The following is a 25,463-nucleotide window of genomic DNA, read 5'->3' as shown; positions in this document are numbered from 1 at the left end:
TTTTTCTACTGATAATGAAATTAAGATGTGGTGGGGAAAAAAGCAAGTTTAAACCATGGGTAGTAGTGTAAATTATACTAAATAACAGGATGTTATTTCTTGGGATGTTTTCTATAAGGTGAACTGAAAACATAAAATCATTGTTTTAAATAGATTGTTGTGTACCCACACAAACATATTACAGATAGACACATTCTTTAAAATATAAATGTTTTATTCACTCTTGTAACTTATGCATAGTGTGTATTATTTGAAATCTAGTATATAACTGCCCATCTTCCACTTCATGTGTTTTATATGATCACCATGTTTCCATTTAGAATTAGTGGTAGTTAATGGGATAAGGTCTTGAAAATATTACAGGGAAAGAAGAACATTGGTAACAAAACCTTCATGGCTATGAGAACTAGAGACCTACCACACCAAACCCAAATGTATAATGTTCTCTAATTAAAAATTTTACACACACACACACACACACACACACACACACACACACACACACACAGAGTGCAAGACATTGTTAAGTAACACCTGATTCTGAAAAGAAATAATTTACGGTTCCCGGATAACAAGCATTTAACTCACACACACATACTTGCAGTAGAATATTCAGAAATGCAAGAGAATAAAGGCTTATATCAATGGAAAATATGAAGACTAGTGATCGCTACACTTACACATTCATGCCTCATGATGTCGCTCTTCACTGCGAACTTTCTTTTTTTTCAAAGAAAGTCACTTCCTTCAGAGAACTCGTTGTGAATTCTCTAGCACTAGGACATCTTCAAAAAGGCTTTTGAGAGGCAGTTTCAGGTAAGGTATTCTGTATACTATAGCTACCACGGTCTCTTTCTGCGTGTGTACCATGCCATTATCCTCGCAAAGCGGCCCAGGATCCCTGTGCCTCCTGCTGTCACTTCTGCTCTTCTGGGAGGTAGGGAGCGGCCAGCTCCACTACTCCGTCCCGGAGGAGGCCAAACACGGCACCTTCGTGGGCCGCATCGCGCAGGATCTTGGGCTGGAGCTGACCGAGCTGGTACCCCGCCTGTTCAGGGTGGCATCCAAGGACCGCGGGGACCTTCTGGACATAAATCTACAGAATGGCATTTTGTTTGTGAATTCTCGGATCGACCGGGAGGCGCTGTGCGGGCGGAGCGTGGAGTGTAGCATCCACCTGGAGGTGATCGTGGACAGGCCGCTGCAGGTTTTCCACGTGGAGGTGGAGGTGAGGGACATTAATGACAACCCACCTGTGTTCCCGGAAACCAACAAAAACATTGTGATTGCAGAGTTGAGACCTCCAGAAACTAGATTTCCACTAGATGGCGCATCCGATGCAGATATCGGAGTCAATTCCGCCTTGACCTACCGATTGGATCCCAGTGATTATTTCGCTTTGGACACGCAAAACAATCGTGAGCGAACTTCTTCATTATCCCTTGTATTAAAGAAATCATTAGACAGAGAAGAAATTCAGGAACATAGTTTATTACTAACAGCTAGTGACGGAGGCAAACCGGAACTGACTGGCACAGTTCAGCTGCTGATCACCATTCTCGATGTGAATGACAACGCTCCAGAGTTTGATCGGTTCGTTTATAAAGTTAGAGTGTTAGAGGATGCAGTTAACGGAACGCTGGTGATTAACTTAAACGCCACAGATCCTGACGAGGGTACGAATGGAGATATAATCTACTCCTTCAGGCGGCCTGTATCCCCTGCGGTGATGCATGCATTTAATATAGATCCCAGCACTGGGGAAGTTAGGACAAAAGGCCTACTGGATTTCGAAGAAATTAAACTATATGAAATACCAGTGGAGGCAGTGGACAAAGGGAATACCCCCATGACAGGCCATTGTACCCTTCTGGTGGAAGTACTAGATGTAAATGACAATGCACCAGAGGTCACGATTACTTCCCTGTCACTCCCTGTCAGAGAAGATGCACAGCCAAGCACTGTCATAGCTCTGGTGAGTGTGTCTGACCGAGACGCTGGTGACAACGGGCAGGTGACTTGCTCTTTGACGCCTCACCTCCCCTTCAAGCTGGTGTCCACTTTCAAGAATTACTATTCCTTAGTATTGGACAGAGCTCTGGACCGAGAGACCATCGCTAACTACGACGTGGTTGTGACTGCCCGCGATGGAGGCTCGCCCTCCCTGTGTGCCACAGCCAGTGTGTCTGTGGAGGTGGCTGATGTGAACGACAACGCTCCTGCATTCGCGCAGCCGGAATACACGGTGTTCGTGAAGGAGAACAACCCGCCTGGTACGCACATCTTCACGGTGTCAGCGGTGGATGCGGACGCGCAGGAAAATGCGCTGGTGTCCTACTCGCTGGTGGAGCGGAGGGTGGGCGAGCGCTTGCTGTCGAGCTATGTGTCTGTGCACGCGGAGAGCGGCAAGGTGTTCGCACTGCAGCCTCTGGACCATGAGGAGCTGGAGCTGCTGCAGTTCCAGGTGAGCGCGCGGGATGCTGGTGTGCCTGCCCTGGGCAGCAATGTGACTCTGCAGGTGTTTGTGCTGGATGAGAATGACAATGCGCCCACGCTGCTGCTTCACAGAGCTGTTGGAGCCGGCGGTGCAGTGAGCGAGCTTGTGCCTAGGTCAGTGGGTTCAGGGCATGTAGTGGCAAAGGTGCGCGCGGTAGATGCGGACTCTGGTTACAACGCATGGTTGTCTTATGAGCTGCAGTTGGCAGCAGGGGGCATGCGCAGTCCGTTCCGCGTGGGTCTGTACACAGGCGAGATCAGCACGACGCGCACCCTAGACGAAGCAGATGCGCCGCGCCAGCAACTGTTGGTATTGGTGAAGGACCATGGCGAGCCCGCGCTGACCGCTACAGCTACAGTGCTGGTGTCTCTGGTGGAGAATGGCCAGGCACCGAAGATATCTTCCCTTGCTTCTGAGAGCACAGCATCTTCGGAGGCGTCTCTGGTGACTGTCAACGTGTACCTAATCATTGCTATTTGCGCTGTGTCCAGCCTGTTAGTGCTCACACTGCTGCTTTACACCGCGCTCCGCTGCTCAGCAAGGCCCATTGATGGAGTCTGTGCTCCAGGGAAGCCCATGCTGGTGTGCTCCAGCGCGGTGGGAAGCTGGTCACATTCTCAGCAAAGGCGACAGAGGGTGTGCTCTGGAGAGGGTCCACCCAAGACTGACCTCATGGCCTTTAGTCCCAGTCTCCCTCCTGTGTTAGGCTCTGCAGAGGACACATGTCAGAGAGAAAGGCAGGTAGAACATTTGAAAGAGGTAAGTTGATAATATAAAGCTTGTGTCTAACAGTTGTTCCTTCGTAATATCGTTTCTCTCAATCATTTCATTAATCTAGTTAAAAATTTTCTTATCCTCGCTGTCTTTAACAGTTTCTATATTGACATTGGATTGGTCACTCACTCATGAAATATTGTTAGAACCATGGTCAGGTGTCACAAACTGGAAAAAAATTATTTAGTATTTTAAATAAAACCAATGCATGGAACTGAAAACTTTTTACAAAATATTGTAGTGAGGCTAAATAATTGTAAGATATAGTCTTTATGTATGCCTTCATACATAGGTTATTTTTAAAGACCTCATGGCTTCTTAATTCTCAGTGAATTTTTTTCTTGAGGTTGGATCTAGCCGTGGAGCTTAAGCTGGCCTCCAACGTACTTATGTTATCTTTCACTTTTCTAGTTATTCTTTTTTAAAATAGTACTTACTTTATCCCTAGTTTTTTCCTTTTTATTCTTTTCTTTTCCTTTATTTCTTTATATATAACAACCTGACTGCAATTTTCCCTCCCCACTTCCCCCATGGACTCCACCTTTTGATTCTTCTGTCTGTGCTCTGGAGTGCTGGGATTTCAAGTTCAATACACCACACTTGGTTACCAGTGAAATTTGTTTGTTTGTTTACGTATTTTATTTATTATTTACGTATTTAATTGTGACAGGGTCACCTCTCATAACTATTTAGACCAGGCTGTCCCGGATCTCACAGAGACCACCTGACTCTGCCTCTTGACTGCTAGTATTATTAAGGCCTGTGCCACTGAACCCTATTTGCTTTTAAGACTTTTCTAGTTTGTCTTTCCTTTGTTATCTTCTAGGACCCTTGGTGTCTACCTTTCTATGAGAAGCGTTTTATGAATTTAATTTTCAGTTCCTGTATATCACCATAAACTTGAGCTTATTATAATATTTTATACACACACACAGTATAAAACTTGAACCAGCTCTTCATTAATTTATTGTTTAAACTACATATCTGTGTTTTTACTAAAAAAATACACTTCCTTGTGTTTCCAAAAATTATTTTATTTTATGCGTTTTGCCACACTGTGTCTATGTCTACATGCATTTAATTCCTGAAGTAGCCAGAAGAGGGAGTCAAATTCCCTAGAACTGGAGTTAGTTGTGATCCATCATGTAGGTGCTGGGAATGGAACCCATGTCCTCTTGAAGAGCAGCCATTTTGAAAATTTCTTTTATACTGTTACATCCTGACCACAGTTTCCCCTCCCTCCACTCCACCCCCAATCCACCTCTCCTCTCTTCCAAATCCTCACCCCTGTTTCCCTTCAAAAATAGCAGGTTTACCAGGGATATCAACTGAACGTGACATAACAAGTTACAATAAGACTGGGTACAAATCATCATGCCAAGGCTAGATGAGGCAACCCAGTAGGATGAAAGGGTTCCAATAACAGGCAAAAGAGTCAGAGACACCTCCCCACTCCCATTGTTAGGAGTACCACAAGAAGACAAAGCTACACAACCATAACATATGTAGAGGACCTAGCTCAGACCCATACAGAGTCTGTGATTGTTGCTTCAGTCTCTGTGAAACCCTCTGAGCCCTGCCTAGTTGATTCTATGTTCTCATGGTGTCCTTGAGCCCTCCAGCTCATACACTCCTTCCCCACTGCTTCTGCAGGGTCCCCCTGGCTCTGCCTAATGTTTGGCCATGGGTCTCTGGATCTGATCTCATCAGTTGCTCTGATGACAATGGGGCTAGGGATTAATTTATGAGTATAGCAGAATATCATTAGTAATCATTTTATTCAATGTTTTAAGTCTTTAGTTCTTGGTCATCCAGGCAGTGTCAGGTATGAGCTCTCTCTCATAGCATGGACTGTAAGTTGGACCATTTTTTGGCCACTTCCACAAGTCCTGTGCCACCAGCACACCTTGCAGCAGGACAGATTGTAGGTTGAAGGTTTTGTTTCTGGGTTGGTGTCCCAGAAACACTCTGGAAGCCTTGTCTGGCTATAAAAGATGGTTAGTTTAGGCTGCATATTCTCCATTACTAGAAGTCTTTGCTACGGTCATTCTCGTAGATTCCAGGGAGCTTCTACTGTACTAGGTTTCCACATTCCTGGCCCCAATGTCCTCCAATTCCAGTTGTCTCTCCCAGTACTCTTTCCCTCCCCACCACTGACTGATCCTTCCTGTTCCCACCTCCACTTGCCTCGAGTCCACTTCCAAATTCTATTCTATTTCCATTTCTCAAGACTATCCATGCCTCCCCTTTGAGCCCTCCTTAATACTTAGCCTCCCCGAGGTTGTGAATTGTAGCATCATAATTATTTACTTTGCAGCTAGTGGCTGTAAAGTAAGTGAGTATAGCCATTAGCTCTAAAGAAAATGATTACATACCTTGTTTGTCTTTTTGGTTCTGGGTTACCTCACTCAGAATGATTTCTTTTTTAAGTTCTATCCATTTGCTTGTAAATTTCATGATGTTATTTTTTTTTAACAGCTGGGTAATAGTCTGTTGTGTAAATGTACTACATTTTCTTTATTCATTCTTTAGGTTGTTTCTAGTTTCTGGATATTATAAATAAAGCTGCTAGCAACATAGTTGAGCAAGTGTCCTTGTGGTAGAATGAAGCATCCTTTGGGTATATGCCTAAAAGTAGCATAACTAGGTCTTGAGATTGATTGATTCCCAGTTTTCTGAGCAACCACCATATTGATTTCCTTACTGATTGTACAAGTTTGCACTCCCACCCACAATGGAGAACTTTCCGCTTGTTCCACATCCTCACCAGCATGAGCTGTTTCTTGTGTTTTTGATTTTAGACATTCTGACACGTATAAGATGGAATCTCAGATAGTTTTGATTTACATTTCCCTGATAGTTAAGGATGTTGAACATTTAAGTGTTTCTCAGTCATTTGAGATTCTTTTGTTAAAAATTCTCTGTACTTCATTTTTAAAATTAGATTTGGTCTGTTGATGTTTAGTTTCTTGAATTCTTTGTGTATTTTAGACATTTGCTCTCTGTCGGATGTGGAGTTGATCAAGAACTTTTCCCATTTTGTAGGCTGCCATTTTGTCCTATTAACAGTGTCCTTTGCCTTGCTTTTCATATTTATGAGGTATAATTTATTGATTGTCGATCTTATTGCCTGTTCTATTAATGTGTTCAGGAGTTGTTTCCCGAGCCAATGTATTTAAGGCTATCCCTTACTTTCTTTTTTATTAAGTTCAGTTTATCTAGTTTATATTGAAGTCTTCGATCCAATTTGACTTGAGGTTTATGCATTTTTCTACATACTGAGATCCAGTTAGATCAGCACCATTATTTAAAGATGCTTTCACTTTTCCATTGTGTATATCTGGCTTCTTTATAGAAAAAAATCACATGTACATAGGTGCATGGATTGACATCTTTGTCTTGAATTCTATCACATTCACCAACCTATCTGTTTTCATGTTGATACCATGTACTTTTTATTACTATAGCTCTGTAGTAGAGCTTGAAACCAGGGATGGTTATACCTCTGGAATTTCTTTTATTGTATAGGAATTTTTTTAGCTCACCTGGTTTTTAGGAAGTTCAGTTTATCTGGCTTATATTGAGGTCCTTGATCCAATTTGACTTGAGTTTTGTGCAGGGTGATAGATATGAATCCATTTGCATTTTTCTGCATGCCGAGATCCAGTTATGGATTTCTCCATATGAAGCTGAGTATTGCCTTTCAAAGTCTGTAAAGAATTGTGTGGAATTTTGATAATGATTGCATTGAATCTACAGATTGCTATAAGATGGGCATTTTTACTATGTTAATCTTACTGATCCATGAGCATGGGAAATCTTTCCATCTTCTGATATTTTCTTCAATTTTGTTTTTCAAAGACTTGAAGGTCTCATTATAGAAGTCTTTTTGCTTGGTTAGAGTTACACCAAGATATTTTATATTATTTGGAGCTCAGGAGGGCCACTGAATTTTTTGTTAGTCTTTATCCACCCACTCTCCTAAAGGTGTTTATCAAATTTAGGAGTTTTCTGGTAGGATTTTTGGGACTGCTTGTGTATACTATCTGCAAATAATGATAATTTGACTTCTTTCTTTCCATTTGTATCCCTTTGATCTTCTTCACTTGTCTTATTGCTCTATCTAGAACGTCACTATATTGAATAGTTATATAAAGAGTGGGCAGCCTTGTATTGCTCCTGATTTTAGTGAAATTGCTTCAAATTTCTCTCCATTTAATTTGATGTTGGCTATAGGCTTGTTTCAAATTGTCACAATTATGTTTAAGTATGCCCTTTATATCCCTAATATCTTCAAGACTTTTATCATGTAGAAGTATCAGATTTTGTCAAAGACTTTTCAGCATCTAATGAGATGACTATATGTTTTTTGTCTTACACTTTGTTTTATATGGTGGATTACATTGATTGATTTTCATGTGTTTAAACATTTCTGCATCTTTAGGATGAAGCTCACTTGATCCTGGTAGATAATCTTTCTGATGTATTCTTAAATTTAGGTTGCAAATATTTTATTGAGTATTTTTGCACCTATTTTCATGAAGAATATTGGTCTGTAATTCTCTTTCTTTGTTGAATATTCATGTGATTTGGGCGTCAGGGTGACTGTGGCCTCATAAAATAAATTTGGCAATGTTTCTTCTATTTCTATTTTGTAAAATAATTTGAGATGTATTGACATTAGCTCTTCTTTGAAAGTCTGATAGAATTCTGTTCTAAAACAGTCGGGTTCTGAGTTTTGTGTTGTTTTTGTTTTTTACTTTTTGGTTGGGAGACTTTTAATGATTGCTTCTGTTGCTTTTGGGACTATTAGTCTATTTAAATTTCTTATCTGTTCTTGATTTAACTTTGGTAAGTGGTATATATCAAGAAAAGTATCTTTTTCTTTTAGATTTTCTAATTTTGTAGAATATAGGTTTTTAAAGTATGACCCAATGTTTCTTTGGAGTTCTCAGTGTCTGTTGTTATATCCTTACCTTTTGTTTTTGATTTTATTTGTTTGGATATTTTCTCTCTGTCTTTTAATTAGATTGAATAAGGATTTGTCTATCTTGTGAGTTTTCTCAAAGAACCAACTCTTTGTTTCATTGATTCTTTGTATTGTTCTCTGTGTTTTTATTTTATTGATTTTAACCACCCATTTTATTATTTCCTGCCACCTACTTCTCTTGAGTGTTTGCTTTTTTTGTTCTAGAGCTTTTTGGTGTGCTGCTAAATATGAGATTTATCTAATTTTTTTCATGAATAGAAATGATTTTTTCTAAATAAATGTCAGTGCTGTTACATTAACACCTCTAGATAATCCCCTTTGATGGCATACTTCAAGATGAAGTGCCAAATGGTAATTAATGGGGCCATGAAGAAACATGGGACATGAAATGATATATACATAGCCATAGCAATCAAGCTATCCTGTGAGATGTACCGTTGATTATTGAATATCCTATCTCATTGCATCTCTACCAGGCACATGACAATGCTGTTTTGGATACATATGAAGTATGTAATGTTTTTTTTTATATTCTCTCTATTAAGCATTTTAACATTAGCATTGTTAAAATCTGTTGACAAAATAGGACACATTGAGGTATATTATCTATGCATTAACTTGTACTCAGGAGGTTAACACTTAAGAATCAAGGGTTAAAATGTAGCCTTGACTAATGACTGACATCCAATCCAGGCTAGATAACAGAACACAACATTTGAAGGAAAATTCTGACACTTGTGTTGCCAGTACCCCTCTGAAACCATAAGCCAAATTTAAATATTTTATAAGTTCCCTTATACACTGTGTTTTATCACAGCTACAGAAAAGGCACTAATATACACCCATAAAGCTTTACATCTGGATGATTAGTTTTACATAACTGAAGAGAACTGGGATTAAGAGTGAAAACAAAATAGAGAGATTATTGTATTTGCAAGTGCAGACAAAATAAAGTGGGACATTATATCATAGTGCTTGAATAGACTGTTGAGACTTGTGTAACTGAATGTGTCTCAGCTACACATATTACCAAATCCTTCAGAGTAACAGATTCACTTCAGTATGAATGTGTTACATCCTCAGAGGCTACTGTGATATGCAAAGTCTTTAAAGATGGATTGTACACTAAAATGTTCTACTCTTGCATGAAGATACCATGAAGTGCAAAATGTTACCACACTGACTACAATTATGGGTCCCTTTGTGGTATCACTTTTTCTCATTATTTTTCACACTACTGCTACATGTAAATATTTACCAATTGCATATTCATAAGATTCCTATCAAATGTATAACTGTGTTGGGAAAGTCTTTATCACATTGATGACATTTGTAGGGTTTCCTCTCCAGTATGATTTTTTTCTTAAGTATTCAAAAATGACTGTGATATACAAATGTTGGGAAGAAACAAAAGAAACATGTCCTAAGAATTGACTTTTTGGTTATCAGCTTCTATTTAATCATAAGGTGAAACTAAATTCAAGTTCCCATGTCCTAGGATAGGTGGGGACTTCCCAATAGTGGACCAGCTTCTATTATGCACCTTTTGTTCCTGAAAACAATGACTGTCCCCAAAAAACTCTTCTTTTATCTTTTGTTCCTCAAAACAAAATACAGGTTCCTAATCACAAAAGAACTAATGGATGTGATTGGTTAGACTGTAACACCCACTTTTTGTATCAGCAGACATAAAAAATACATAAGGAAAGTACCTATCTCTAAATCCTGGTTGGTCAGAAAATGTAGCTGTATCTTGGTGCAGATGTTTCTGGTTTTTAAACTTAAAACTTTATGACATGCTGGCTTAGTATGGGGAGGTTGGTGCGGGGAGTGTCACAGTTGAGCTTCCAAGTGTGTTCTCTGGCCCTGATCCATTAGTAGCAGCTTCATTACAATAAATTATAGTCCTTTGCGTTACATGAGTTTGAGTTGTGTTGGATCTCAGAGGACACATAACACAAAGGCTTTGTCACATTGCTTACACTCAACTACAGTATGAATACTTTCATGATGATGACAACTTGTGAAATTTGAAAAGGCTTCACCATATTAGATACATTTATAGTTTCACTCCAGTATGGATTTTTTTTCATGATGATGAAGACTATAGAAATGTGCAAAGGCTTCACAGTCTTAAATACACTCACAGGGTTTCTCTACAATTTGGTTTCTTTCATGCTTTTGAATACAACTAACATGCTTTTCCACATGGCTTACATTCATAGTTTCTCACCAGTTTGTATTCTTTTACGTCTTAGGAGATTACTACTTCACTCAAAGGTTTTGCCACATTGGTTACATTCAAAGAGTCTTTCTCTGTATGTGTTCTTTAATATATTTGAAGACTATGATGATTTGAAAAGGCTTTACCACATTGATTTCATTCATAGTGCTTGTCTCCTGTATGTGTTCTTTTATGATACAAGAGACCAGTTTGACATGAAAAGGCTTTGCCACATTAATTACATTAATAGGGTTTCTTTTCAGTAAGTGTTCTTTTATGCACTTGGAGACTACTGTGACTTGCAAAGGGTTTACCATATTGTTTTCATTCATAAGGTTTCTCTCCAGTATGTGTTCTCCAGTGTGTATTCTTTTGTGTGTTAGGAGATGACTGCTTCATGCAAAGGCTTTATCACATTGGTCACATTCAAAGGGCTTCTCTCCAGTATGTGTTCTTTTATGTATGTGAAGATGACTGTGACATATTAAGGCTTTACCATATTCACTACATTCATGTTTTCTCTCCAGTATGTGTTCTTTTATGATACAGGAGACTACTTTGACATGCAAAGGCTTTATCACATTGATTGCATTCATAGGGTTTTTCTCCTGTATTTTTTTATGTATTTGGAGACCACTTTGACATGCAAAGCCTTTACCACATTGATTACATTCATAAGATTTCTCTCCTGTGTGAACTTGTTTATGCTTTTGAAGAGAATTGCGACATTCAAAGTCTTTACCACATTGGTTACACTCATAGGGTTTCTCATCAGTATTTATTCTTTTATGTCTTAGGAGGTGACTATTTCCTGTGAAAGCTTTGGCACATTGGTTACATTCAAGGGGTTTCTCTCCAGTATGTGTTCTTTTATGTTTTTGAAGATAATTGTGATATACAAAGGTTTTGCCACATTGATTACATTCATAAGGTTTTTCTTTTGTATGTGTTCTTTTATGATATCGTAGTCCACTTTGATATCCAAGGGCTTTCCCACTTTGATTACACTTATGAGGTTTCTCTCCTGTATGTATTTGTTTATGCATTTGGAGTCTACCTTGACATGTAAAGTCTTTACACATTGATTACATTCATAAGGTTTCTCTCCTTTATGAACTTTTTTATGACTTTGAAGAGAACTGTGAGATACAGCCTTTACCACATTGGTTACACTCATAGGCTTTTGCTCCAGCAAGTATTGTTTTATGTATTTTGAGGCTACTGTGATATGCAAAGGCTTCACAATGTTGAACACCTTCATAGGGTTTCTCTCTAGTATGAATTCTTTCTTGTCTTTGGTTATAACTCTGAAATGCAAAGGCTTTACCACGTTGAATAAACTCAGAGGATTTCTCTTCAGTATGACTTCTTTCATGCCTTTTAAGTCTTCCAGAACTTTGAAAATGTTCTTCAATACTATGGTCTTCCCGAATGTAGCCTATAGCAGCAAGATTTGTATAGGTTTCCAGCATCACATTTTTGTAGAGACTCTTCTGAGAAGGATCCAGTAAAGCCCAATCTTCCTGAGTGAAATTCATATGCACATCATCATAGGTCATTCTACCCATGTCGGGACTTCTGAGCTTGCCTGAGCTCCCTGCATGCAGGAGCAGCACACAGACCACAACCAGCAGACACATTCATGACTCTAATTTCTTTATGAAGCTACTTAATGCTATGAACTTTCCTTTTAGTACTGCTATGAAAGCATTGTGTCCCATAAGTTTTAGTATGTTGTGCCTTCATTCTCATTAAATTCTATTCTTTTCTTTCCTTTTCTTCTCTCTCTCTGCCTTTCTCTCTCTCTCTTTCTTTCCCTCCTCTCTCTCTCTCTCTCTGTCTCTCTGTCTCTCTCTCTGGAATTTTTTGAGCTGGACTGGTTATTGATTGGCCTTTCCTTTAGTCTCTGCTCAACTCCTGCATTTTTTTTAGACAGGACAAATTTTGGGTTGAAATTTTGTGTTCTGGTCCTTCCATTTGGGGTCCTGCCTGATTACAGGGGGTGGCCTCTTCAGATTCCACGTCTGCACTGTTAGGCAATTTAGGATTGTTTAGGATTGTTTTGGCTATCCTGGGTTTTTTGTTTTTCTATATGAAATTGAAATTGAGAATTGTTCTTTCAAGGCCCGTAAAAAATTTTTATTGGAATTTTGATGGGGTTTACTTTAAATCTGTGGATGGCTTTTGGTGAAATGACCATTTTCTCTATGTTAATCCTACCAATCCATGAGTATGGGAGATTTTTTTTTCATCTTCTGAGGTCTTCAATTTCTTCAGGGAGTTTTTGTTGTACAGATCTTTTACTTGTTTGGTTAGAGTTGCACCTAGATATTTTATACTATTTGTAGCTATTGTGAAGGGTGTTTTTCTCCTAATTTCTTTCTCTGTCCATTTATCACTTTCATAAAGGAGGACTGTTGATTTCTTTGAGTTAATTTGATATTCAGCCACTTGGCTGAAGTTGTTTATCAGCTATAGGAGTTCTCTGGTAGAATTTGGGAGATCACTTATGTATACAATGATATCCATGAGTAGTGATACCTTGACTTCTTTCTTTTCTTTTTTCTTCTGGCATCAGCTATGACTTCTTCCTTTTCAATTTTTATTTCTTGGTTTCCTTTTATTGTCTTATTGCTCTAGCTAGAACTTAAAGAACTATATTAAATAATAGTGAGAGAGTGGGCAGCTTTGTCTTGTTCCTGATTTTAGTGGAATTATTTTAAGTTTATCTCGATTTAATTTGATTTTGGCTATTATCTTGCTGTATATTGCTTTTATTATGTTTAGGTATGTGCCTTGAATCCCTGATCCCTCCAATAAGTTTAATATGAAGGGGTGTTGGATTTTTATCAATGGCTTTTTTTAGCATTGGAGATGATCATGTCATTTTTTTCTTTCAGTTTATTTATTTATTTATTTTTATTATTTTTTTATTTTTTATTTTTTATTGGATATTTTATTTACATTTCAGATGTCAACTCCGTTCCCCATTTCCCCTCCCTAGAAAACCCCTATCCCATGCTCCCTTTTCCTTTTTGCTCTTATACAATTTTTAAAAATGTTAATCAAAGGCTTTATAAGTTTGGTATTGCTCAATCAGAAGTGGAACCCAATACCCAACCTAGATATATCAACTATCTTTGACTGGTGGAGACCTGTGAACATCTGCCTCCATGCCCCCTCCTCTTTCTCTCTCTTTCTCTCTCTCATCACCTAGCTTCTCCTCTTCTTCTTCTTTTCCTCTCCTTACTCCTTCTCTTCCTTTTGGTACTCCTTCCCCCTTAGCTCCTCCTACATATCACCCTTCCTGTTAAAATATAGTAGATCGTGTTAACAGATTTTTACACATTGAACTATCCCTGCATCCCTGGAATGAAGCTTACTTGATTCTGGTGAATTTTTTTTGATGTGTTCTTGGATTTGGTTTGCAAGAATTTTATTGAGTACTTTTATGTTGATGTTCATAAGTGAAATGGATCTGATGTTCTCTTTCTTTGTTGAGTTTTTGTGTGGTTTAGGTATCAGAGCAACTGTGGCCTCATAGGATGAATTAGATTATGTTCCCTCTGTTTATATTTTGTGGAATAGTTTGAGGAGTATTGGTATTGCTCTTCTTTTTTTCTCTTTTTTTCTTTTTTTCTTTTTTAAATTGGATGTTTTATTTACACTTCAGATATTATCCCCTTACCCCATTTCTCTCCCTTCCCCACCCAGGCACCCTCCATCCCATCCCCCCTTCTCCTTCCTCCATGAGGATGTGCCCCCACCAACCCCCCGACTCCTACCTCTCCACTTTTTAATTCCCCTATACTTGGCATCAAGCCCTCATGGGACCAAGGATCTCCCTTCTCACCTATGCCTGACAAGGTCATCCTCCCCTACATATACAGCTGAAGCCACAGGACCCTCCCTATGTGCTCCCAGGCTGGTGGTTTAGACTCTGGGAGCTCTGGTTGGTTGGAATTGTTGCTCTCCTCATGGGCCTACAAACCTTTTCAGCTCCTCCAGTCTCCTCTCTAACTCCTCCATTGGGAAACCCTTGATCAGTTCAATGGTTAGCTGTGAGGATCTGCTTCTGAATATGTCAGACTCTTGGAAACCTCTAAGGAGACAGCTATATCAGGCTCTTGTCAGCATGCACTTCCTGACATCCACATCAGCATTTAACTTTGGTGACTCCACATGGGATGGATACCCAGGTGGAATGTTCTCCAGATGGCTCCTCCTTCAGTTTTTGTCCCACACTTTGTCTCCATATTTGCTCCTTTGAATATTTTGTTACTCCTTCTAAGTAGGACCAAGGCATCCATACTTGGTCTTTCTTCTTCATGAGCTTCATGTGGTCTGTGAGTTGGATCTTGGCTATTTGCTTGGAAAATTGTTTTCCATCTTTTTACTCTGAGGTAGTGTCTGTCTTTGTCACTGAGGTGTGTTTCCTTTATGCCGCAAAATTCTAGGTCCTGTTTAAGTATCCAGTCTGTTAGTCTAAATCTTTTTATTGGAAAATTGAGTCCATTGATGTTAAGAGATATTAAGGAAAAATGATTGTTGCTTCCTGCTATTTTTGTTATTAGAGGTGGAATTATGTTTGTGTAGCTATCTTCTTTTGTTTTTTTTTTGGAAGATTACTTTCTTGCTTTTTCTAGGTTGTAGTTTTTCTCCTTGTGTTGGAGTTTTCTATCTATTATCCTTTGTAGTGCTAGATTTGTGGGAAGATATTGTGTGAATTTTGTTTTGTCATGGAATATATTGGTTTCTTTATCTATAGTGATTGAGAGTTGTGCTGGGTTTAGTAGTCTAGGCTGGCATTTGTATTCTTTTAGGGTCTGTATGATATCAGTCCAGGATCTTCTAGCTTTTTAAAGTCTCTAGTGAGAAGTTTGGTGTAATTCTTATAGGTCTGCCTTTATATGTTACTTGACCTCTTTCCCTTACTGCTTTTAGTAGTTTTTCTTTGTTTTGTGCATTTGATGTTTTGATTATTATGTGATGGGAAGAATTTCTTTTCTGGTCTAGTCTATTTGGAGTTCTGTGGGCTTTTTGTATGTTCATGGGCAACTCTTTCTTTAGTTTAGAAAAGTTTTTTTTTCCTATAATATTGTTGAAAATATTTACTGGCCCTTTAAATTGGGAATCTTCACTCTCATCTCTACCTATTATCCTTAGGTTTGGTCTTCTCATTGTGTCCTGGATTTCCTGGATGTTTTGGGTTAGGAGCTTTTTGCATTTTCTTTGAACACTGTGTCAATGTTTTCCATGATATCTTCTGCACCCGAGAGTCTCTCTTCTATCACTTGTATTCTGCTGGTGAGTCCTGATCTCTTTCCTAGGTTTTCTATCTCCAGGGTAGTCTCCCTTTGAGTTTTTTATTGTTTCTACTTCTATTTTTAGACCCTGGATGGTTTTGTTTAACTCCTTCATTTGTTTGTTTGCAATTCTTTATGGGTTTTTGTGTTTCCTCTTTAAGGGCTTCTACTTGTTTACTTGTGTTCTCCTGTATTTTTTTAAGGGAGTTATTCGTGTCCTTCTTAAAGTCCTCTATCATCATCATGAGGAGTGATTTTTAGTTCTAAATCCTGCTTTTCCAGTGTAATGGGGTGTGCAGGATTTGCTGTTGTGGGAGAATTGGGTTTTGCTGATGCCAGGTAACTTTGGTTTCTGTTGCTTATGTTCTTGTGCTTGCCTTTTGCCATCTGGTTAACTAGTGCTACCTGCACTCACTGTCTCTCACTGGAGCCTGTCTTTCCAGTTATCTTGCTTGTGTCAGAACTCCTCAGAGTCCAGATGTCTCTGTGATCCTGAACTCCTGGGTTGAAAAGCTCCTGGGACTCAGGCTGCCTCTGGAACCCTGAAATCCTGCTGCTCTGAGTTCAATGGTACCTCTAGGATGCCTCAGGATATGGTGTCTTCACGGGAGTAGACCAGTTAGGTGTCTGCCCAGCCAAAAGTACTAAGTGAAGGGCAGAAGGGGAGTGATATTCCAAAGGGGTGGGGTTTGGGTGCCTGATGGGTCCTGAGCACCCCAGGCTCTCAGTTGCAGTTCTGGTGCATAGAGTTGTGGGCAAGGGTTCTTGCCCACTGTTCTGAATGCAGTGGTTCCTCTAGGATTGGCTCAGGTTATGGTATCTTCACGGGAGCAGTGACAGAATCTTAAGATGCAGAGCATTGGGAATGCCTTCTAGAGAATGTTGCATTAATAAATCACCAATTTCAGTGTTCTTGAGAGTATCATGATTGACAGTTTGAGATGGTAATTTTTTGTTGTGAAGAGCTGTCCTGTGATTTGAAGAATGTTTAGTGCCAATTGTCAGATACACAGTGCCATTCCTGGCCTATGTCTCTAGATGTGAGGATCAATATCCCAGAAGTAACAACCAACAAAACAGACAGGTTACAATAAGGGAAAATAAAAGTCATGTAGAAAGCAAACTGAGTAATGACAAAACATCCAAATCATCAGACAATAGCATTAAAACTTCTTGGCATAGTGTCACATATAAATTTGTCACATAGTGTCATATTTAAATCCCAGCATTAAGGAGACAGAGGCAGGTGGATGTGTAAATTCAGGTTACCCTGCTCTACAGAGTGAGTTCCAGGACATCTAGGGCTACACAGAGAAACTCTGTCTCAAAAAGTAGTAAGCATCTATATATGCTAAAAAATAAAGACAGGCTAGGGGGATGGCTTGATAGGTAGGTAAGGCAGAGTTGCATATTTGTTGGCAACATGAGTTTGATTCTCAAAACCAACATGGAGAATGAAAGAATGCCAGGTGTGGTAGTGTACACTTTTAATCTCAGTATTTGGGAGGCAAAGGCAGGCAAAGGCAGGCAAAGGCAGGCAAAGGCAGCCATATTGCCATCCTGGTCTACAGAGTAAGTTCCAGAAAAACCAGGACTGTTGCACTGAGAGACACTGGAGAGAGAGAGAGAGAGAGAGAGAGAGAGAGAGAGAGAGAGAGAGAGTCTCTGTCTACCCCATTGGAGTGCTGCTCTAACTGGGGACACCCAGGTAAGAGACCCTCATGCCACCTCTCATGCCAACTGGGACCCCAGCAAGCCCAGCAGCCATGAGCTCTGCCCAGCCCTATTGGATCTTCATCTTTCTTCTGGTCCAAACCTCCACCTGCCATCAAGGATCTGTACCTAAAACTCAGCCCACAGCTCTGCCTGACTTTTGGGAGGCCTGCAGCTATCCTGCACAATCAGTCCCAGAGGCTTACTACTCTCAGGGACTAACAGGCCAACCAACACCAGAGAAAACCAATTGGTGAAAGGTAAGCATGATAATGTAATCAACAGAAGCCAGTGCAATATGGCACCACCAGAACCCAGCTCTCCTACTACAGCAAGCCCTGCATATCCTAACACACCTGAAGAGCAAGACTGTGACCTTAAATTCCATTTCATAAAGATAAATGAGGCCTTTAAAAATATAAATAATTTATTTAAAAATTATAGTGAGCACAAACAGGTAGAAGCCCTTAAGAGGAAACAAAGAACCCCCTTAAAGAAATACAGGAAAATACAACCAAACAGGCAAAGGAAATCAATAAAACTGTCCAAGACAAACATGGAAATAGAAACAATAAAGAAAACACAAATGGAAGTAAACCTGGAGATGGAAAAACTAAGAAAGAGAATAGGAACTACAGATGCAAGCAGCACCAACAGAATACAAGAAGTGGAAGAGAGATCTCAGACATAGAAAATACCATAAAAAGAAAAAATACATTGGTTAACAAAAATGCCAAATGTAAAATGTTCCTAACTCAAAACATCCAGGAAATGTCGGTCACTATGAAAAGAGTAAACCTAAGAATAATAGGAACAGTAGAGGATAATGATTCTCAGTTCAAAGGGACAGAAAATATCTTCAACATAATCATAGACGAAAACTTCCCTAACCTAAAGAAAGAGATGGCTATAAATGTACAAGAAGCTTATACAACACCAAATTGATTGAACCAGAAAAGAAAATCCTCCTGCCACATAATAATAAAAGCACTAAATGTAAAGAACAAAGAATATTAAAATCTGCAAGAGAAAAGAGCCAAATAACATATAATGGCAAACCTTTAAGAATTACACCTGAATTCTGAACAGAGACTTTAAAAGCTAGAAGATCTTAGAAAGGTGTCTTGAAGACCACAAGATACCACAGATGTCAGACCAGACTAGTATACTCATATAGTAGTATATGGGTATGTTGTGCCTTTGTTTTTATTACATTCTATTAAGTCTTTAATTTCTTTCTTTATTTCTTCCCTGACCAAGTTATTATTGAGTAAAAAGTTGTTCAGCTTCCACGTGTTTGTGAGCTTCCTGTTGTTTTTGTTGTTACTGAAGACCAGCCTTAGGTCATGGTGATCTGATAGTATGCATGTGATTATTTTAATCTTTCTGTATTGGTTGAGGCTTGGTTTGTGTCCAATTATATGGTCAATTTTTTTAGAAGGTTCCATGAGGTGCTAAGAAGGTATATTCTTTTATTTTAGGATGACATGTTCTGTAGATATCTGTTAAATCCATTTGGTTCATAACTCTTTTTAGTTTTACTGTATCTCTGTTTAGCTTCTGTTTCCATGATCTGTCCATTGGTGAAAGTGGAGTATTGAAATCCCCCACTATTATTGTGTGAGATTCAATGTGTGCTTTGAGTTTTCATAATATTTCTTTTACAAATGTGGGTGCCTTTGCATTTGGGGCATAGATGTTCAGAATTGAGAATTCATCTTAGTGGATTTTTCTTTTGATGAGCATGTAGTGTCCTTCCTCAACTTTCTAAAATAACTTTTGGTTGAAAGTCTATTTTATTTAATTCTAGAATTGCTATTTCAGCTTGTTTCTTGGCACCATTTGCTTGAAAAAATTTTCCAGCCTTTTACTCTGAAGTACCATTTCTCTTTGTCACTGAGGTGTGTTTCCTGTATGTAGCAAAATGCTGGGTCCTGTTTACATATTTGGTCTGTTAGTCTATGTCTTTTAATTAGGGAATTGAATCCATTGATGTTGAGAGATATTAAGGATTAATGGTTGTGGCTTTCTGATCTTTTTGTTGTTAGAGTTGGAATTACAGTTGTGTGGTTGTCTTCTTTTGGATTTGTTGTGAGAAGATTAATTTCTTGCTTTTTCTTGGGTGTCGTTTCCCTCTTTGTGTTGGCATTCTCCTATTATCCTCTGTAGGTCTGGATTGGTGGAAATATATTGTGTAAATTTAGTTTTGTCATGGAATATATTGGTTTCTTTGTCTATGGTAATTGGGAATTTTGCTGGGTATAGTAGCCTGGGCTGGCATTTTTGTTTTCTTAGGGTCTGACATCTGCCCAAGATTTTCTGGCTTTTAAAGTCTCCATTGAGAAGTCTGATGTAATTCTGAGAGGTCTTTGTATGTTACTTGATCTCTTTCCCTTACTGCTTTTAGTGTTTTTTCTTTGTTTTGTGCATTTGATGTTTTGATTAGTGTGTGATGGGAGGGATTTCTTTTCTGGCCCAATCTGTTTGGTGTTCTGTAAGATTTTTTTGTATATTTATGGGCATCTCTTTCTTTAGGTTAGGGAAGTTTTTTTCTATAATTTTGTTGAAGATGGCTGGCCCTTTGAGTTGGTAGTCTTTGTTCTCTTATATACTTATTATCCTTAGGTTGGTCTTCTCATTGTGTGCTAGATTTCTTGAGTGTTTTGAGATAGGACCTTTTTGCTTTTTGTGTTTTCTTTGATGGTTGTCAGTCTTTTATGGTATCTTCTAAGCCTGAGATTCTCTCTTATATCTCTTGTATTCTATTGATGATTACATCTGTTACTCCTGATCTCTTTGGTAGGTTTACCATCTCCAGGGTTGTCTCCCTTTATGTTTTCTTTAATTCTTCTATTTCCATTTTTAGATCCTGGATAATTTTGTTCAATTCCTTCACCTGTTTGTGTTTTCCTGTATTTCTTTAAGAGATTTATGTGTTTCCTCATTAAGGGCTTCTACTTGTTTACCTGTGTTCTTCTGTATTTCTTTAAGGGAGTTATTTATGTCTTCCTTAAAGTCCTCTATCGTATTCATGAGATCGGTTTATAGATTTGAATCTTGCTTTTCAGGCATGTTGGGGTATTCAGGGATAACTGTGGTGGGAGAACTGGGTTCTGATGTTGCCAAGTAGACTTGGTTTCTGTTGGTTATGTTCTTGTGCTTGCCTCTCTCCAACTGACCTTGCTGTCTCTGACTAGAGCCTGTCCCTCCTGTGATTCTGTGCTCTGTGATCCAAGTTGCATCAGAACTCCCGGGATTCTGGCTGTCTCTATGATCCTGTGATTCTGGAATCCTGAGGTCCTGAGATCCTGGTGTTTCAGAGCTCCTGCGATTCAAGCTTCCTCTGGATGTTGTAGGAGTGGGTGGGGAGAGCCATAGCCCACTCTGGGTGCAGGTGCAAACTGGAACGAATGTGTGCCTCTGGCTGGGCAGAAGTTCTTGCATCCTCTGGGTCCCAAGGGTTTCCAGTTAAGCTAGGTACTGGGGCAGAGGCTGGGGCTTCACCCGAGAACCTGGTGTGTCAGGGCTTCTGGGAATCAAGCTTATTTTGGGTGTTGTACTTGCGGTAGGGGAGCCAGAACCCTGGGTCTGCTTCAGGCACAGGTGTAAACCAGAAGGGATGTGTTCATCTGCCTGGGTGGGGGTTCCTGCATTGCCTGGATCCTGAGGGTTCCCAATTATGCCAGGTATTGGGGCAGATGTTGTGGCCTCACACGTGATCCTGGGTGTGTCAGAAGTCCTAGGAGTCAAGCTTGCTCTGGGTGTTGTAGGAATAGGTGGAAAGCCAGAGCCCTGGGTCTGCTTTGGGTGTAGGTGTAAACTGGAAGGCCATTCATCATTTTTATAAATGAAGGTTACTGAGTTTTTGAGTTAATTTTTTATTCAGCCACTTTGCTGAAGGTCTTTATGAGCTACAGGAGTTTTGTGGTGAAATTTTTGTGGTCACTTGTATATTCTATCATATCATCTGTGAATAGTGATACTTTGACTTCTTTCTGTCTAATTTGTATCCCTTTGATTGCTTTTAGTTTTCTTATTGCTCTGGCTAGAAATTCAAGTACTGTGTTGAATAGAAAGGGAAAGAGTAGGCAGCCTTGTCTTGTCCCTGATTTTAGTGGAATTGTTTTGAATTTCTCTCTGTTTAATTTGATGTTGCTATTGGCTTGCTGTATATTGCTTTTATTATGCTTAGGTATGTTACTTTTGTTCCTGATATCTCTAAGACTTTTAACATGAAAGAGTGTTGGATTTTGTCAAAGGCCATTTTCAGCATGTAATGAAATGATCATGTGGTTTTTTTTTTTTGTTTCAGTTTGTTTGTATGGTGGATTACTTTGATGAATTTTTGTATATTGAACCATCCATGCATCCCTGTGTAGGCTTAGATTTTTCAAAACCTACTTTAATTAGGTTCTTAAATGCTTCACTCTCCCTTCTAGCCCACCTACCAGAGGTAGCAAAGAAAGAAGGTTAGTAGAAAAGGGGGGTTTGATCTGTTTAGAAGTAATTCTTTAGGAGTGATTCTAATCTTTGTAGTCATGATATTAGCAGTCCAGTCTTACAGCAAACTCCAAACACAAATCACTACCAGCAGTCAGTCCAGTCTAATAGCAAACACAAAACATGAATCAGTAGCCATGGCTCAATCCAGCAGAAACTGCAAGGTTCCACTGAATTGAACTGAGTCAATGGAAGAGGCAAGAATCAGTTGGAATGCCATGAGAAGTTCTTTGGTACATTTCTCTCTATAAAGTAAAGACTAGTGAAGACCAGCAAAGCATTCTGTGGCAAAGACCAGCAATACATTTGCAAGGCATAGCAATACAAAAGTGTTCCCTCCATGTTTATGAGATTCCTTTTATAATCATTCCAGACATCATGCACCCTCTCAAACAACTAATCCAGCAAAATGTCACATGCCCTCTTGTGTCTCTGCTTCATCAAAACATGCTCTCATGTGTCTGCTTCCAGAAAAAAATCACATGACACAACTGAGTTTTCATAGAAACCAGAAATTTTCACTTCATCCCTGGGATGAAGCCTAATTGATCATGGTGGGTGATGTATTTGATGTCTTCTTTGATTTCAGTTTGTGAGAATTTTATTATGTTTGCAGCAATGTTCATACAAAAAATTTGTCTGAAATTCTCTTTCCTTATTGAATCTTTGTATTGTTTAGGTACCAAAGGTAACTGGGGCCTCATACAGTGAGTTTGGCAATGTTCTGTTTATATTTTGTTGAATAGTTTGAGGAGTATTGGTATTGCTAATCTTTGAAAGTTGTAGAATTTTGTGTTAAAACAATCTGACCCTGCACTTCTTTTGGTTGGGAGAGCTTTAATGACTGCTTCTGTTTCCTTAGGGAATACAGAACTATTTAAATTGTTTACCTGATCTTGATTTAACTTTGGTATATGGCATCTATCAAGAAAATCATTCATTTCATTTAGATTTTCAAATTTTTTGGAATATGGAATTTTGAAATAAGAGCTAGTGATTCTTTAGATTTCCTCAATGTTTGTTGTTATGACTCCCTTTTTGTTTCTGATTTTGTTAATTTAGTTACAGTCTTTCTGCCTTTAGTTAGTCTAAGAACTTATCTTGTTTTTTCTCAAAGAAACATCTCTTGATTTCTTTGGTTCTTTGTATTGTTTTTCTTTGTTTTTAATTTCTTGATTTCAGCTCTGAATTTGATAATTTCCTGTGATCCACTCCTATTGGCCATGTTGGCTTCTTTTTGTTCTAGAGCTCTCAGGTGTGTTTTTATGTTGCTAGTATGATATCTCTCCAATTTCTTCATGGAGGCTCTTAGTGCTATGAACTTTCCTATTGGCACTGCGTTCATTGTGTTCTATAAGACTGGGTATGTTGTACATTCATGTTCATTTAGCTCTAGATAGTTTTAAATTTATTTCTTCTCTGACCCAGTTATCACTGAGTAGAGAGTTGTTCAGTTTTCACGAGTTTGTAGGCTTTTTATTGTTTCTGTTGTTGCACAAAATGTTGACATGAAGTTGAACTATTTAGCATTCCCTGTGGAAGTATATGCCAAAGTTATCTTTTCATTGGACCACTATTGTTCAGAGTAGGTACTGAAAGAAAAATATTCTATATCCTGCTTATGTAAGGGAATTGTGAAAAAGCAATCTTTCAAGTTAATTATTATAGTCTACAATCATGGTAATAAAGATGATAAAGGAAATCCAAGCTGTAAAGGACCCGTTGTCTGACTTGCCTTTTTAAATGCTCTTAAATCTGGTATCATCCTTCATTTTCATTATTTCTTTTTAAAATTTAATTTAATCTTTTTTTACACTCCAGATTTTCTCCCCTCCCAATCTACCCTCTGACTGTTTCACATCCTGTACCTCCCACACACTTCTCCATGATGGTGTCCTGACCCCTCTCCCCATCCCCCCACCCTACCAGACCTCCCACTCTCTGGGGCCTCCAGTCTCTTGAGAGTTAGGTGCATCTTTGCTGACTGAATCCAGACCCAGTAGTCCTCTACTGTATATATGTTGGGGGCCTCATATTAGTCGGTTTATACTGCCTGGATGGTGGTTCAGTGTCTGAGTGATCTCGGGGGGGGGGGTCCCAGGTTAATTGAAACTGTTGGTCCTCCAACAGGGTTGTCCTCCTCCTCAGTTTCGTCCAGCCTTTCTCTAATTCAACCACAGGGGCCAGCAGCTTCTATCCATTGGTTGGGTATAAATATCTGCATCTGACTCTTTCAGCTGCTTGTTGGGTCTTTTGGAGGGCAGTCATAATAGGCCAATTTTTGTAAGCACTCCATAGCCTCAGTAATAGTGTCAAGCCTTGGGACCTCCCCTTGAGCTGGATCCCACTTTGGGCCTGTCACTGTATCTCCTTTTCCTCAGGCTGTTCTTCATTTTTGTCCCTGCAGTTTTTTTCAGACAGGAAGAATTATGGGTCAGAGTTTTTGACTGTGGGATGCCAACCCCATCCTTCCACTTGATGCCTTGTCTTCCTGCTGGAGGTGGACTCTACAAGTTCCCTCTCCCCACTGTAGGATATTTCATCTAAGGTCCCTCCCTTTGAGCCCTGGGAGTCTCTTACCTCCTAGGTCTTTGGTACATTCTGGAGCATCCCCCACTTCCTAACTCCTGAGGTTGCCATTCTTTCTGTTAGCCATTAGGGTTTCAGTCCTGCTCCCCCAGCCAATACCTGATCATGTTCCCCTCTTCCCGTCCATATCCCCTTTTCTATCCAGGTCCATCCCTCCATCCCCCTCCTATGATTGCTTTCTTTTCCCTTCCAAGTGGAGTTGAGGTATCACTTGGGCCCTTCTGCTTGTTAAACTTTTTGAGTTCTGTGGACTGTATCTTGGGTATTCTGCATGGTTTTTTTGGGCTAATATCCACGTATTAGTGAGTACATACCATATATGTATGTACTCATATTTTTGGGTCAGAGTTACATCACTTAGGATGATATTTTCTAGGTCTATCCATTTGCCTACAAAACTCAGGATATCCTCATTCTTAATAGCTGAGTAGTATTCCATTGTGTAAATGAACCACATTTTCTGTATCCATTCTTCTGGGTTGTTTCCAGCTTCTGGCTAACACAAACAAGCCTGCTATGAACATAGTGTAACACATGACCCCATGGCATGGTGGGACATCTTTTGGGTGTTTGTCAAAAAGTGGCATAGCTGAATCTTCAGGTAGATCTAGTTTCAATTTTCTCAGTAATCTCCAGATTGATTTCCAGAGTGGTTGTACCAGTTTGCAATCTCACCAGCAATGGAAGAGTGTTCCTTTTTCTCCACATCCTCACCAACATGTGCTGTCACCTGAGGTTTTGATCTTGGCCATTCTGATTGGTGTTATGTGGAATCTCAGGGTAGTTTTGATTTGCATTTTACCTGATCACTAAGGACTTTGAGCATTTGTTTCTCTCTCTCTCTCTCTCTCTCTCTCTCTCTCTCTCTCT

The 25,463-nt window shown here is 39.3% G+C and overlaps 1 protein-coding gene and 1 pseudogene across 12 annotated transcripts in view; one reads left to right on the top strand and one right to left on the bottom strand.

The window, feature by feature from the left end:
- Positions 1–25,463, top strand: part of LOC117719719 (protocadherin alpha-7) — a 222,463-nt gene that overhangs the window by 85,592 nt on the left and 111,408 nt on the right. The window contains exon 1 of one of the 12 annotated variants that reach the window (XM_034517936.2): positions 729–3,256. The exons of the other annotated variants lie outside the window; for them this stretch is intronic. Within the exon in view, the coding sequence (XP_034373827.1) occupies positions 869–3,256 (2,388 nt within the window). The 5' untranslated portion in view covers positions 729–868. Of the gene's footprint in view, positions 1–728; positions 3,257–25,463 lie in introns of those variants that run through there. 12 annotated transcript variants of the gene reach the window in all.
- LOC117720043 (uncharacterized) lies at positions 10,677–12,053 on the bottom strand (annotated as a pseudogene).

Source organism: Arvicanthis niloticus, chromosome 14 (assembly GCF_011762505.2).
Source record: "Arvicanthis niloticus isolate mArvNil1 chromosome 14, mArvNil1.pat.X, whole genome shotgun sequence".
Classification (NCBI taxonomy): Eukaryota; Metazoa; Chordata; class Mammalia; order Rodentia; family Muridae; genus Arvicanthis; species Arvicanthis niloticus.
The sequence above is the reverse complement of the archived record's forward strand: the minus strand, read 5'-3'. Positions and strand labels throughout refer to the sequence as shown.